This window comes from Symphodus melops (genome assembly GCF_947650265.1).
Source record: "Symphodus melops genome assembly, chromosome: 4".
Taxonomy (NCBI): Eukaryota; Metazoa; Chordata; class Actinopteri; order Labriformes; family Labridae; genus Symphodus; species Symphodus melops.
This window is the reverse complement of record NC_136694.1, coordinates 19,044,870-19,059,161: the sequence shown is the minus strand read 5'-3', so window position 1 is coordinate 19,059,161 and position 14,292 is coordinate 19,044,870. Positions and strand designations below refer to the sequence as shown.

Sequence of the window (14,292 nt, the reverse complement as noted above, 5' to 3'; positions counted from 1 at the left end):
GAATACAACAGAATGAGGAAAGTAATTTAGCATAAATTTATTCAATGGTCAATAGAAAATAAATAGTATCGATTATTATCGATTCAAATAAAGTCAAGGCCCAAATCAAATGAAAAATACAAAAAATGTATTGATACAAAACCTAGAAGGTAAATATCAAAGCATTTGCTACTAAGAGAAATGATGTTTACTGAATAAAAACAATAAGGAGCAAATATCAAGACTTTCAAGTAGAGAACATTACCATGGGTCTTTCCATACTTTTGTACATATTTAACATTATCTTCTATTTTAATACAGCTTTCAGAACAGTTATAGTAGCAATAGTAATTATAATCATAATAATATGAAGAAAACTAAAGAAACGTTTAAATCATTGTGTTTCTCTGTAAACGTTTATCTTTTTTTTTACCCTAGCCATGAACAGAGAAACTGTGCACCTTGAAAATATTTTTTTTAATACTCTTTCATTCCCAGCATTGTAAGGTGAGTTGTTAATGACAAATATAGATTCCACTAAACCATACACACAGTCACAAAAAGTACAAAATTGTCTCACCTTAATACACAAATCTGTTTAGAAAAAGGAGAAACAAAAGCACTATACAGTTACTTGTGCAAAGACAAACAGCTATGTGCTAATATTTAAATACCATTGGTATAGACCTAACCAAATCATTATTTTCTTTTCTCAGGAATCCCTGACATGAGGTAAAAGTAAGTTCTTTTCATCTTTAGTTTAACACAACTTTTTAAAAGTGTTTACAAAATAATGCATATCTTCAGTTCATCAGTACTGTAATTGCTACGAATAGTACAATGTGCCTGTTATGTGCATCGGCCCTTTTATACGACAGTTTTGAGAAAAAGGACTAGCACACTTTTTTTTTTAAACTCACAAACAATTCAAAGAGCCCTTTCAATGTGCACACAAAATGGAAAACCTACATTTTCATGACAGTATTCGGTTGAATTAGAGTACAGGACGCACTCACCTACAAATCAAACACTCATGAACGACAGATCACGTTTACCCCAAATATCCTTAATCTAAACCCTCCATGGTAATGCCTGAAAAAGCCCACTGCTGTTTATTTATTTTAGTATTTCGATCATTGCGGGTAAATAAAGAATCTTGACATTTTGATATTTGTGGGCTCCTTTTTCTGCATCCAGGGTTCATTTTCCCTCCTAGTCCAGTTCACAAATCTGATTAGAGGGGAAAACACAAAGTTTGTCTCTTTCACAGACTCTACTGTGGGACGCCGGGACAGACAGGAAAGCTTACACGATGATATGTTGTCACTTTGCCGAACGAGGTATTCTGTAAGCAGGAACCAGGCAGGCCGAGAGAGAAAAGGGGGGAGGAGGGGGTTTATATTGCTTAGCCTCTCTCCAGCATCCTGACAGCAGGACAGTCTATGTCCACCACCTACTATATACACCTGACCTTTTCTGACCTTTGGATGTGTGCATATGTCTCCTGCCGTCACAGACTACACAAAGGCTGAGATGTGATTGCCAAGATTCATTACAAAGGTTTAATGGAATTCCACCATGATCAACAAAGCATGTCATGGAAAATCCCAGCACAAGCTATGAGATATATTAATTCATCCCTGTTATCACCTTCTGTCACATTTCTATCTTTCAGCAGCACAAAGGCATTAGAGAAGGGGCTGACGAAAACAAGGTCTGACTCTTGAAACCAACTAAAAAAGCAGCATTGTAAATGCACTATGCATTTGAAATTCATGTGCATGCCCTGCACAAAATATGCAAACAAATGTGGTCATCACATCCGTATAAAATTTAAGCCCTGGATCCTTAAAGCTTGCCTCTAAAAATACTCCTTTAAAGGGGGCTTAACCTTATGCAACTGGTGTTGGTGTGATGTATTAACACATGAACCCCTATGCTAAGAAATTAGCCTTTTGCATATCTTGTGCAGTAGTGTTGTCACACAAGCAGAGCCTGTTGAAATGTAAAAAAAAAAAAAAAAAAAAAAAAAAGGATCCATAAAACCAAACAAAAAAAGGCAAATAAATATCAGACTATTTTACCTAATAAAGTAATGCGAGGCTGCTTTTGTAGAATAACAGGAGTCACAAGGGTCCATATTGCTGATCTTTTAAATAATACATAATTACAAAATATAGAATATCTCTTTACAAAGGTTATTTTGTTATATAATACAATTTACAGCATATCAACTATGAAATATTAAACAGGCTATTCTAAATTTTTGAAATAACCTGCCTGCTAGTGCATTTATCACAAATGCTTTAAAAGTACACATCTCAAGTTGAATGATGCTATAAGTAGGACAGTAAGTTCCTGCATAATCTGGTACAGCTCTACTTCACTTTTAGACTCAGCCTTAGCAATCATTAAACGCTCTGTTCTAACAACAAAGGGATCAAGTTTTTCTAAAGACTGGGGGGTGTGGAGGGGGGAGGGGGGAGGGATATGCCTTTCTATGCTTGCATTGAAAACTTGCATGATATGCCAAACCTTAATAAAGTGACCGAGGTAATGACATCGTACATCTGATTGTCATCACCCTAAGAGACCCGCCCTCTTGAGTGTCTCACACCTATGCCCAATGGTCCATCTTTCCCTGGCATTGATGTCCTTATCTCTGATTGGCTGCAGGCTGACGCTGTGAGTCACAGCCTTTGGAAGGTGCAGTCAGTCCGTCTGCACTCAGCGAGGTGGTGTCTGGCTCTGTGCCGTGACCTCTTTTGCTGGCAGGTGGAGAACAATTAAAAGAGCAGGACTGTTGTGTCTCTCTTCTTTATGCCTTTTTCTCTTCACTGTTAAAGGCACTTCTTTTGGTCAGAGCCAACAGATGCATTTCTTTTTTTTTAAATTTTCATCGATATAGTAATTCTAAATCGCAGATTTCTCCAGCAACTGCTATAAAGTCGTGATGCAGATCATTTCGTCTGCCAGGTCCTCCTCATAAAGAGCTCTCGGCTCTGTCTCTGGCTCCTCGTCACTGTAACTGGCTGCCGTGTCCTGCAGTTCATAGTCCCGTGGCGTCAGTATGGGGAACACGTTGACCCCATTGACACACGGGGTAATCCCTCCATTAAGCAGGTGACTGGCTGCACTCTCCATCTCGTCTATCGTCATCTCACAGGCGTCTGCTATCTCATGCTTTGTGGCAGCGACAAATTTTGGGTCCTTGGCGTATCGCCCAAGTCCTTCTGATATCAAAACCTGCGTTAGGATGGGAGGAAAAAAAACGTTACTCTGGATTTTTGCCATAATGTGCCTGGGAGATTCCAACCGAGCACCAAACTCACCGCTTCCACAAGGCTGGTGGCGCTGCCTCTCTTCTGGTGGTACTGGTTGTGGTACTCCGGTGGCACCTGTAGATGGACCGGTGAGTATGTTCTCTGGGAAAACTCAGGGTCGTCCGTGTACCATGAGCTTTTGCGTACCGACACCTGGCTGCTGGTAATGCTGCCCCTGTGTGGGTGATCCACTCGGATGAGAGGGGTGTAGTATGGAGACTGGTCTTTACTGGCCGGGGTAGCAGGGGGCGTGGCCCAGGAGCGAGTAGAACGGGTTGGGGAGAGGCGGTGGGCTCTGCTGGAGTCTAAGCCTGCTACAGCCATTACCTGATGGGTCACAAGAGACAGTTAACCGAAACAGTGTTGAATGAGATACTTATCATTAGGCGACATTGGATGTGAATGTTTCAATTCACAGAGTGAGGGGTGCATAAAAAAGCATTCCGAACGTGTCTTAATTGTGCAAAAGTGTTCAAAACAACATCCATGTGTGATATGTGCCAGTGTTACCTGGTGCTGCATGAGGTGCAGTGGTAGAGCGGTACGCTGATGTGGAAGCTCGTCCTGGCTACTCTGTCTGCGCAGACACTCAAAGTTGAAGGACGGCCTCCTGTTACCTGAACGAGTCCGGAGGGGAGCAATGAGTGACCTCATGCAGGAAACTCTGACAGCATGCAAATCTACAGAAACTTGGGGAGCATAATGCTGGGTGGGAAGGTCAATCATACAGCAACTGTAAGACTTGTATGAGTGCAGTCTATGAGGAGACTATTAGATGACAGAGATAGTGGTGTAATAGCCTCTGTTGCCTACAGCTAAATATGTAATATTGTCTGAAGTCGGTTTATAACTCGCCAACAACATGCAGTGCTATAATTCAAATGAATGCATTGTGAGCAAACACATGTTACTGTTGATCATCATTATTATCTCTGTGCTAAAATACTTTCATTTGTAGGTATTTGTCTCATCATGTTGTTCAAGATGTATTCTGAGCAATAATGAAATGATTGTTGTGTTACTAGTTGTGTGCAGACTCTTGGCAGTCCGTGGTGTAAAGCGACAAGTGTTTACGTTGCATCAGAAAGACATGTCGTGTTTTTGTTCTTGTAAAATTGAGGCCATTTAAAGCCTCTGTGAGGAACTTTGGGTTTGTGTTGAGTTTGGCGCCCCCGCTGTCACAAAGTGGTACCTCTCATCTCTTTACTGATCCTGTCCTTTAAGTGTGAGTCATTTACTTTAAACTAAAATTGTCCCCTTGCTCTAACAGTCACATGTACGCTCTGTGAAAACGTAAATAAAGTCTGATTTGGCAGCATAATGTTAATCAGTACGATTGGAGATAATCAACCTTGTCACTAACGCCGTCTCGTTTGCTATTTTAGGGTAATAAAGAGGCTTCAGTAATACTTTCAGTCTGTTTCAGAATCAACTAACAACTCTTCACAGAAGCTTTAAAGTAAACTTGGCGCTCATGCTGCAGAGTACAAGGGTAAGATACCTTGAGGTGTTGCAGGAAGCAACCGTCTCTTTGGTGACCTCCGTGAGTCACGGTACAGTGGCTGCTCATCATCCTCATAGTAACTGTCAGGGTGATGGTAACCTTTGGGAGTCTCATACTCTGTATCACTGTTCTGATACCTGTTGACAGAAAAAAGAATGAGCACATTGGGGGGAGCTGGTGGCACAGTGGTTAGCGCGCCTGTCCCCGTGCATGGAGGCTACAGTCCTCCTGTGCTCCCCCTCCTGCATGTCGTTCCCCTCTCCCTCCCCGACCTCCGACCCTGTCCCCTGTCCTAGCTCTATCTGATAAAGGCACGAAAGGCATAAAATATATCTTAAAAAAAGAAAAAAGAATGAACACGTTGAAGGGGATCGAAAATCCCCAAAAATTTAATTTTTTGTCTTGTACTTTATTTATAGTCAAATAGGTATCCTATTCTTAGCATGATACAACTGTGTACGGATCAAGTTATAAGATTACCTGTCCCCTGACAGCATACTGTCATCTTCATAAAACTCCTCCCCGCTGTAATACTCCCCAGACAGGCGGTCTTCATCCAACTCCTCCTCTCTTCGGATAGTGGGGTGGTGTCCATCCACTCCACGGGACCTGACGAGAGGTCAGAGGGGTCAGAACAAGCTCACTGCTGCTGATGGGGGGGTGCTTACTGGAATAGGGCCATGCACTGCCATGCAGACGCAAGCCTCCAGGGGGCAGCGATGCAACTGAACACAATAATACATTTGTAATAGCCAAACCAGGACAACAGGCAGAAGTTTTGTGTTTGAAGAACACCACTTTGTCTTCTAAACATCCCTTCCACTTTGAGGTCTTTTTTTTCGATATACATGTATTTTTATTGAAAAGAATCATTGAGTAAAAGTGTCTCTGTGTGATGTGCATAAGACTGTGCAGCTAATAGTGCTCCCTTGTTTTCTGGGTCCCTCCTCAAAGCAGGCATGTCACTTTAACACATGCATAAAGCAGGGCTGCGCTCAGCAATATGCTGGCCATAAATATTCACATTATTTCTCCTTTAACTTTGAAAGAATTGGACACAACTGGGTGTTCACAGAAGCAGATGATAACCAGACAAATAACAGGCCAGCATATCGCACATTACACTGATTTAGCAAGGATGCAACCATTCATGGATTCAAAACCAAATCAAAGGGATAAAACATGAACTAAAATAGTAGAAGATCTTCTGCTTGCTGGTTCAGACAAACTTGCTGGAGCCACACCTACGAGAACATACCTAACATAGGTCTCATAGTAGCGCCTTCTGTCCGAGAAAGCAGAGGGATGGTTGAGAGAAAGCATTTTGGTTAGGAAGGAGAAAGGGAGGAGAGAGCACAGAGAGTGTGACATATATATCATACAGTATATGAGACTTTTACAGCATGCTCATATATGTATGAAGAGGAGAGAATGTGATGCTGACTCCAGTGTTGGAAGACAATTCCATTTCCCACTCTTACGATAAGAAAGAAACTAAATATCCTTTCTCTTCTGTAAAGTGGCAGCAATGAAATTGTCACCCAACCTTATTAGGTCCTGACAAAAAAAAACAAAAAAAAACTAGGCTCAGTACTTGAGCATCTGACTAAACAGAGCATGAGAAATCAGGAGATAAGAAGACGGTGGGTCACTTTTATGAAATGAACTGTCAAGTGTGAGAGCAGGTTTGTGATGAATTAGGGACTGAGAGGTTTGTGAAAAAAGGGGAGGGTCTGATAAGAAACAGGGTCTTGCCTGTGGAAAAATATTAATTATGCAACAGATCATGTCCACAATTTGGTTATGTCAGCAAGATCTCAGTGCGTGGAAACCAAAAGCACGACTTCGTGTGATGAGCTGTCGTATATTACCTGCGGTAGCTTCATTAAATGAAAGTCTCTCAGGTGGGAAGTAAAAGAAGAGGAGCTTCTGTAATTATCTTTTTACATCTTTGTATTGGAGCTTCAGTCAAACACTTAAGTTCATAATGTACAGGTAGAACATCACACTCGTACACTTGCTGTCTGACATTATTAGATGATATTCTATGTAGTTTTTCAGCTATTTTGCATTTCTTTTTTGATATGTTTAATGTGACACAATCCTGTTTAATTACAAACACACTACAAACTGGGAATGGGCAGTTTTTCAGAGTGCTGTTGCAAATGTCTCTATGTAATGTCAATCCTGAGCAAAGTTCCATATCTATATAATTAAATATGACTGTGACTTGCTACAGTAAGTTATAAAATGATCTTCTACATTTTGGAAATAAAAAGAAGAATACAATATGTTTATTGGCATAATCCTATGTTTTATCTCTGTACATTAAATCAAAGATACCACCAGCAGCCAGTTAGCTTAGCTGAAAGACTGAAAGAGTGAGTTGATACTCTCTGAAGAAAAAACGTGAAAAGTTTCACTGATCAAAAAGCTAATAAACTTATTCTTTGCTGGTCCTGGGTTAAATTGAAAGATCACACAAATGAATTCCTAAAAGTCAATTCTAACTAAGCTAAATCACCCACTCCAAACACTACTGATCAGTGTGGATACCTTTGACCCTGCGGCGTGTGGGGCTTCTCGTAGTCGTAGTAGGAGCTGCGATGACCTGGGTAACCATTGGGAGGAGCATGTTCATAGTAACGATGGTGTCCTCCATTGGGCAGGCTTGAGACGTTGGCGTTGTTGAGGTTGATGTTAGTGGATTTGGGAGACTTGCCGTAGGAATTGTGGTGTCGGTGGTGATGGTGGTGGTGGTGACGATGGTGGTTGTGGTGGGACATGGCGTTGGCTCTAGAAAGACGTCCCACTGGCTGATCCATGTGGGCGTAGTGAGGCGGAGGCTGCACCTGTAGAGGTCTCTGTGTAGCGTTGGTCTGATGACCGTTGGATCGCCGATGACCACCGTTCATGAGATGGTTTCCGAAGAGTCCCCCGTTACGCTGCGAAGGAACGCTCAAAGTAAAACCACCGACTCTCCTACTTCTCACAGCAGAACAGCAGTGCTATTGATGTTAAGTCTGATTTTATTTTCAGAAATTATGAGCAAAAAAAAAAAGTTCAGAAGCTGGTTTCATGGTGCATGGGTGAGCAACATGGATGCACTGTTTGTAGTTTGTTGGAATTGAAATGGAGATAAAATAAAGGAAGCTAAATTAAACCAAATGAGCAAAAAGCAATATAAATAAGACATCTGCTTTAAATTATCATTACCATAGAAAGCACCAATAAAATCAGTTACCCTATAAATTTCCTCGTCTTCCTCTGGAATAAAGTCTACTAGCTCGTCATCTTGCAGGTCACATGATATCGCTCGGCGAATTTCGGGCCCGATATCATGCAGTGTGCGAAGGCCAGCCTGTAACCATGACAACAAGAAGGCTAAACACTACAGTGGGGGAACCTTTATCTCACAACTCAGAGAACGAGATCTGACATCATACCACCACCACACACACTGGGTGCACACACACGCCTGTGTAACATGGAACACCTGACATTTACAGTATCGACAGACTGTGAGAGATGAAACCACACAGACAGACAGATGTGCTCTCCTGAATGCAACCTGCTGTGAGTATTAGTGGGTTGAAATGTCCTGTGCAGCATCCAGCTGTGCTCTGTCTCACACAGGCTGGGTAAGTGCATTAAACATTTCTTTACTTCCTTTGCTTAGCTTTGTGGTTTACTTTAACGTCTCAGCAAAATATACACAAACACATCATTCTAATTGAACTAAAAGCTGGTTATACTGTCTGACAATGATATATGGGGTAAATCATGGCCATATATCTTATATGACAAGGTGACATGACAAATCTGTTAGCATGTGGTTTTCATGAGTTGGTGAGTGATTTGTGATGCACGATAAAACAGATAAAATGATGGCTGGAGACGATGACACACGCTTAACATCAACATCTATGATACTTTAAGATGCAGAGACATAAATGTGACACATTGGAAACACATAAATCACAGTCACAGAGTCATACTGTGCAGCAAGACCATGAACGTCCTGCTGGATCATAAACCACAACATTAGTGATATTTGAATGAAATGCACAGACACATTTTACAGACTTGACCAAGGAAAATGCTAGAATCCATATTTTCACACGGTTTCATACAGTCTCTCTCTTTGCTGTCATTACACACAAAAACTGTGAGACTCACCTGTAAGGCGATGGCTGTGTTGTTCTGGGTTGGGTGAGCACCGACCAGGCCTTCCTCTTTACGTTTCTTGAATTTCCTAAAGTAGTCCTGTATCAGGAAGGTGGCATAGAACTTCCCCACGGTTACCTCATCATCTGAGTGAACAGACCACACAAATGCTTCCTGTGTCAGCCGGCCACTACTCACATCACCCAGGGAGAGAGAAGGAGAGAATTTTCTCCCCCCCCCTTTGTCCATGTTTTCTGTAAACTGCAGGTCCATCGCCTTAAGACTGCAGACAAGTGAGGCCCTCAGCAAACCCCAAATAACTAAATATACATCCATCTTGATGGTGTACATACTGTACCTCAATATGCACCACATGAAATCCTTCTCTGTTTACAAAAGAGAACAGAATATCAATTATATGTGCTCAAATATTTGCGTTTTTTTGTATATATGTTGATATATTTAGTATCTTACATGAAAAAAAAAACAAAAAAACTTTAACACTATTTGTTTGACTTAAAGAATTTTTTAGTTTTTTGTCTATTTTTGCACCCCCTTGTGGACAAGGTGGTACTTGTTAACTCTTTATTGATTTTGTCTGGTACATCTATCAGTAGATGATCTTAAATAAATCCCATCCTGCTTTATGTATGTCTTTACTGCCCTTAAGAGGCATTTTCATTATTTTGTATCCTGTTTAATAATTCCTTACAGGAGCTTTAAAATGAAAAGGATTCAATAGGAGGATATTCTGTACCTACAGTACAGGACAGTATCAGGCCTAAACTTTTAGAGCTTTGAGTCATAAATGCAGAAACCTTTCGTTCAGTCGGTCAGAATGAGTGAGATTTTCTGGCACAACTTCACCAACTTCCAAGGTGCATGAAGAGTGAAAGGTTTGAAGAGGTCAAAAAGCTCCAACAACTCTTAGTAGTAGTATGAAGATGAACTTTATTAACTAATTAGATCGACACATTTCAGCTTGTGGCCTTCATCAGGGTCATTCCACAAGCCAGATCTTCATCAGGGAGTCCCACTCGTGACCCTGCCACAAGCCGAAACATGTTGGTCTTATGTGTAAATAAAGTTGATCTTCATGTTACTGAGTGTTGCAGGACCCTTTTTGTCCTCTTCAGTCTGTCAGAATGAGCCAAATCATTGTTATTTTGATGATAAACAAAGTGTAATTTAAAAATACAGCAACTTTTTCAATAGCTTCAAAATGGACACTTATTGGATGTTTAGATAACACGTATCCCAACTCGCTTCCAGTTATTAACCTTTCAGACACTTACTGTAACTCACTATAGCACATGCAAGCAAGCAGGTCTAGAGGATGCAGCATACATGTTTGTCTCTCTGGCTAAAGTCAGTGTGTGTCATCTCCTGTATGCCCATTTGTTTAAAGTTTTCTGTGAATGTAATTTTGTCTCATTGGATTATTTTTGTATTTAAAGTAAGTGAAAGAGCGTGTGAGAATTATTCTGAAGCAGGGGTCTGAATCACTTCCAAACAAGAACGCTGGGGACACAGATCGGAGAGAGAGGCAACACTAGTTCCATGCCACCACCCTAAAACAGAACTGCTTCAGAATATTCTGAAGTGTCTCAGAGTTTTGGATACAGAGATAAAAAAGAATGAGAAGAAGAGGAAGCTGTGGAAGCTGAAGCGATGAGAAAAGACAGCAGTTAACACAATAGAGAGATTCAGATAGAGAGAAAGAGGAGGGACAGATAAAAGAGAGAGAGAGAGAGAGAGAGAGAGAGAGAGAGAGAGAGGGGAGAGAAAGACAGAGCATGCTCTTGCACAGTGGACTACGAGGCCATGCAAGCCCAAAGCCCAATGGACAGTCAGAGGCCTCCATCAGCGTCCGGTGCAGGAGGAGACACACGTATAAAAAACAGACTGCAGAGGGGACAACCAGAGAACATGAGCACAAAGGAAACAGCACAGTAAAGCTTTACTTATGATGATAGACGTCTGTGTGTGGGGGAATTCTTAAGGGCATACTTGTGAAAGAAAGTTGAAGCTTTCTATAAATGTATGATAAACTATTCTGTTTGTGTGTCAAACTAAATCAGAAACACTAAGAGGTGTGTGCATGATTTCATTGACAGACACAGGCCGGCTCCACTAACCACCAGCAGGGGGCACCACTTGATCTAGCAGCTTCATGCTGGTCCTCTTCCAGATTTTCTTGATGACTGCTCGCAGCTCTTCGTTGGCCTGCTCCAGATTACCTGAAACCCCACGGAAACTAACTCAGAAAGCCGAACCCAATCTCACAGACTCTTTATATTCATGCAAACTCAGAATTATTGCTTACAGAGAAAGTTTATAAATCATTGAGTGGGAATGTTCAGTAGCAGTATAGTTACGGTTTTATGTTTGTCTCATACCATCAGTTTTGATCTTCAGGGCAGTGCGCACCAGTGCAAACAAAGTGGCGTTAAACATGACAGTGCCATCACTGTTCAGAGGCATGTTCATGGCTACCAGCCTCTGAAATTAGAGCAGACATATACCTTTAACATGTAAGGGCAGGAAAGCTAAATATTATGCAATATTTTATGCATTCTGTTGATGAAATATTAAAAGAAAGACGGCTACGAAACCTTGCAGGCGACTCTGTGAGGACAAAGTTTGCCGAAGCCAAGAGGAGGCTGGATTCGACGTAGAAGAGTCACAACATCCAGATGTTTAATTCGTCCTCTGTTTGTGTCAAAAAAAAGAAAGAAACAAAAAAGTGGTGTAAGACATTACCTACTAAATGATGTAAATGGGAAAAGCTTTTCAGACGTTAAAGGACATAAATCACTTACTTAGCTTCTGGGTCGTACTCTGACCAAATTCTCTTGAATTCATCAAGGTGATGAGGTCCAAGAATTGACCAATCACGTGTTAGATAGTCAAAGTTGTCCATGATGACGGCCACAAACAAGTTTATAATCTGGAGGAGTACAAGAAAGTTGTCTTACATACATTAGGTAGGTGTTGTGTTTTTGCTTTTCAATTTTTGTTTGGAAATGCTGAATCAGGAATCAAGCATTTTGTTTATTGATGAACAATGTAGCGTTGCAAGGTATGCGGTTAGCTCTAAGCTTGACTCAGGGATTTGAATTCACTTTTGCTTGGATGATCCCCCTTTTGGTTGAAAGGTCGAAACACCCCCTGATTCAAAAGGTACACCACTGATGATGTGTCCCAAGATTTACATATTTTCCATGTCTGAGATACAGCTTTCACACCAATCTCAACACCAAGGCAAAGCTCATGTGTATTACCACCCATTGGCACAATGGACAGTTTTTCATCATGTCCCGTGTTTCATGATTCTTCTTCTGCAAGGTTTGGCTCCTAGTATGGGCAACTTAAGCTGTATAAATCATGGCCTTTTCAAAGATAGAAATCTTCATTTCCATGCTATTTAAACGTTTAAAGCATTAACACAAAGCACAATGAAGTAAATAACAAGCAGTAATTCAAACACTGCTAACGTCTTTTTTCTTTTTTTTTGCATACCAAGAAGGCGCAGAGCATGTAGAAGGTAATGAAGTAAATGATTGCAAATCCACTGCCACAAGTCATCTCCTCCCCCGGGCCGTAGTCTGACTCAGGATCACACAGTTTCCCCGGCATACATGCCAACATGATCTCCTGCCACGCCTCTCCAGTCGCACATCTGGGAAACAGATTGGCAACACAGACACTAATTAGTTACTCATCACGTAAGCAAAGAAACGTTTGAGATTCCTGAGGACTCGTACGCACCTGAAGAGAAGGAGCACAGCCTGAGGAAAGGTCTGGAAGTTGTTGTTTCTGTTGATGTGTGTACCATCCACCATGGCAACCTTTCCAAACACCTAAAGCACAAATATTTCCAACATGGTTTCATCTGCAACCTCACCAGCCTGGGTAACTTTCTATCACACTTTATTACCAACCTGCATGCCAATGACGGCGTAGATGAAAAACAGCATGGCTATCAGGAGGGCAACATACGGCAGAGCCTTCGCACAGCAGAGAGGAGAGAAAAGGACGATTTATGTAGGTAACCAACGAAGGAATAAAACACGGTCTCAGTGTTGTCAGTCATTGGTTCTTGAAGAGGGCTTACGAAGCCAAACAGGCCAGAAGACATTGGAAATGCTATCTCAACTGCTCTCCTGATAAATCAAGAAATGTATGAATTACTCTTTGACTTCATAAAATCTAAAGTAATTAAAAAAATGTGCCACTGCACAGTCTGTACCAATACAGAAATTTGCTCTTGATACCAGTTGTATTGTTTGAACCAGGCCGTAAATGTGTTTATTGCTCTTCTAGTCTGGGACCTTAGGGAGATGCTGTGGCTTGTTGCAGCCAGCCACAAGGTGATAGTGCAGAACAGTTTTTGTTTATTTTTTGCATTTTTACATTGGCCTTACATCAACACCAGAGGGTATTTCATGTACTTTAAGTAACTCAAACATTTGCCTCCGTCACTGATCAGATAATTGTAGATCCCCTCACCTGGAAGGACTTAATGAAGGTCCAAAGCAGGGTGCGAATGCCCTCCCCTCTGCTGAGCAGTTTTACCAGCCGCATGACTCGAAACAGACGAAAGAAGGTGATGGAGATGCGAGCGCTGTCCTCAGTGTTCTGTGTAGAAACAGACCAGAACCAGAGAATTAGAGAGAAACAGAGGATGTAGTGAACACAGAGCACCTGGCTGTGCTTTAAAAAGATGAAGATGTTCTTAGACCTCGGGGCCAGATACATATGGGCTAGGAAACAACACTGCATCTTTAGTTATAGGAAAACTATAGAAGATGTTATTTGAGCTCAGGCTCTTTTAGTGTAGGTTGCAAATGCAAATCTGTAGACTTAATACAGAATGTGGCTCAAACTTAATCAAGCAGTGTCTGTAAAGCAGTGTAGCCGCAGCTGATATGTTTCTGTTAGTCTATGTCCAAAGCACGGTCAGGAGCCCTATCACTGCACTGACCTACAGGGGAAGAAGCAAGGAGGCGAGCATGCTGGAGAGAAAAACCTTGCCATATTTGACAGGGAACATCTGCACAAGCATGGCACCCTCAGTCCAGAGTCACTGCATGCGGAGTCACAGTGGGGCCTACCCCAACGGGTCGGCCAAGAGGTTCAAAGGTCAGAGCTGGGTGCCCTAATACCAGGGGTCATCCATGGGTCAACTGCCCCACCACACAAGAAAGTGGGCAGAGACCATGCAGAAAGTGTCAGCAGTACAAACGTGAGGAGCAGCACTCCCACCTAACGACACACAGCGTCACGTTTGAGTGACACACTCTCTTTAGAAATAAC

At 41.7% G+C, this 14,292-nt stretch overlaps 1 protein-coding gene across 3 annotated transcripts in view; it reads right to left on the bottom strand.

The window, feature by feature from the left end:
• Nucleotides 1–22: 22 nt before the first annotated feature.
• Nucleotides 23–14,292, bottom strand: part of cacna1da (calcium channel, voltage-dependent, L type, alpha 1D subunit, a) — a 59,103-nt gene continuing 44,833 nt past the window's right edge. For all 3 annotated transcript variants that reach the window (XM_079341515.1, XM_079341514.1, XM_079341516.1), the window contains 17 exons: nucleotides 13,486–13,614; nucleotides 12,918–12,983; nucleotides 12,745–12,836; nucleotides 12,496–12,655; nucleotides 11,796–11,923; nucleotides 11,589–11,685; nucleotides 11,373–11,475; nucleotides 11,112–11,213; nucleotides 8,986–9,119; nucleotides 8,051–8,167; nucleotides 7,363–7,751; nucleotides 6,065–6,091; nucleotides 5,287–5,415; nucleotides 4,804–4,943; nucleotides 3,813–3,919; nucleotides 3,312–3,629; nucleotides 23–3,225 (listed from right to left, as the gene is read on the bottom strand). In XM_079341515.1, the coding sequence (XP_079197641.1) occupies nucleotides 2,920–3,225; nucleotides 3,312–3,629; nucleotides 3,813–3,919; nucleotides 4,804–4,943; nucleotides 5,287–5,415; nucleotides 6,065–6,091; nucleotides 7,363–7,751; nucleotides 8,051–8,167; nucleotides 8,986–9,119; nucleotides 11,112–11,213; nucleotides 11,373–11,475; nucleotides 11,589–11,685; nucleotides 11,796–11,923; nucleotides 12,496–12,655; nucleotides 12,745–12,836; nucleotides 12,918–12,983; nucleotides 13,486–13,614 (2,544 nt within the window). In that variant the 3' untranslated portion in view covers nucleotides 23–2,919. The remainder of the gene's footprint in view (nucleotides 3,226–3,311; nucleotides 3,630–3,812; nucleotides 3,920–4,803; nucleotides 4,944–5,286; nucleotides 5,416–6,064; nucleotides 6,092–7,362; nucleotides 7,752–8,050; nucleotides 8,168–8,985; nucleotides 9,120–11,111; nucleotides 11,214–11,372; nucleotides 11,476–11,588; nucleotides 11,686–11,795; nucleotides 11,924–12,495; nucleotides 12,656–12,744; nucleotides 12,837–12,917; nucleotides 12,984–13,485; nucleotides 13,615–14,292) is intronic.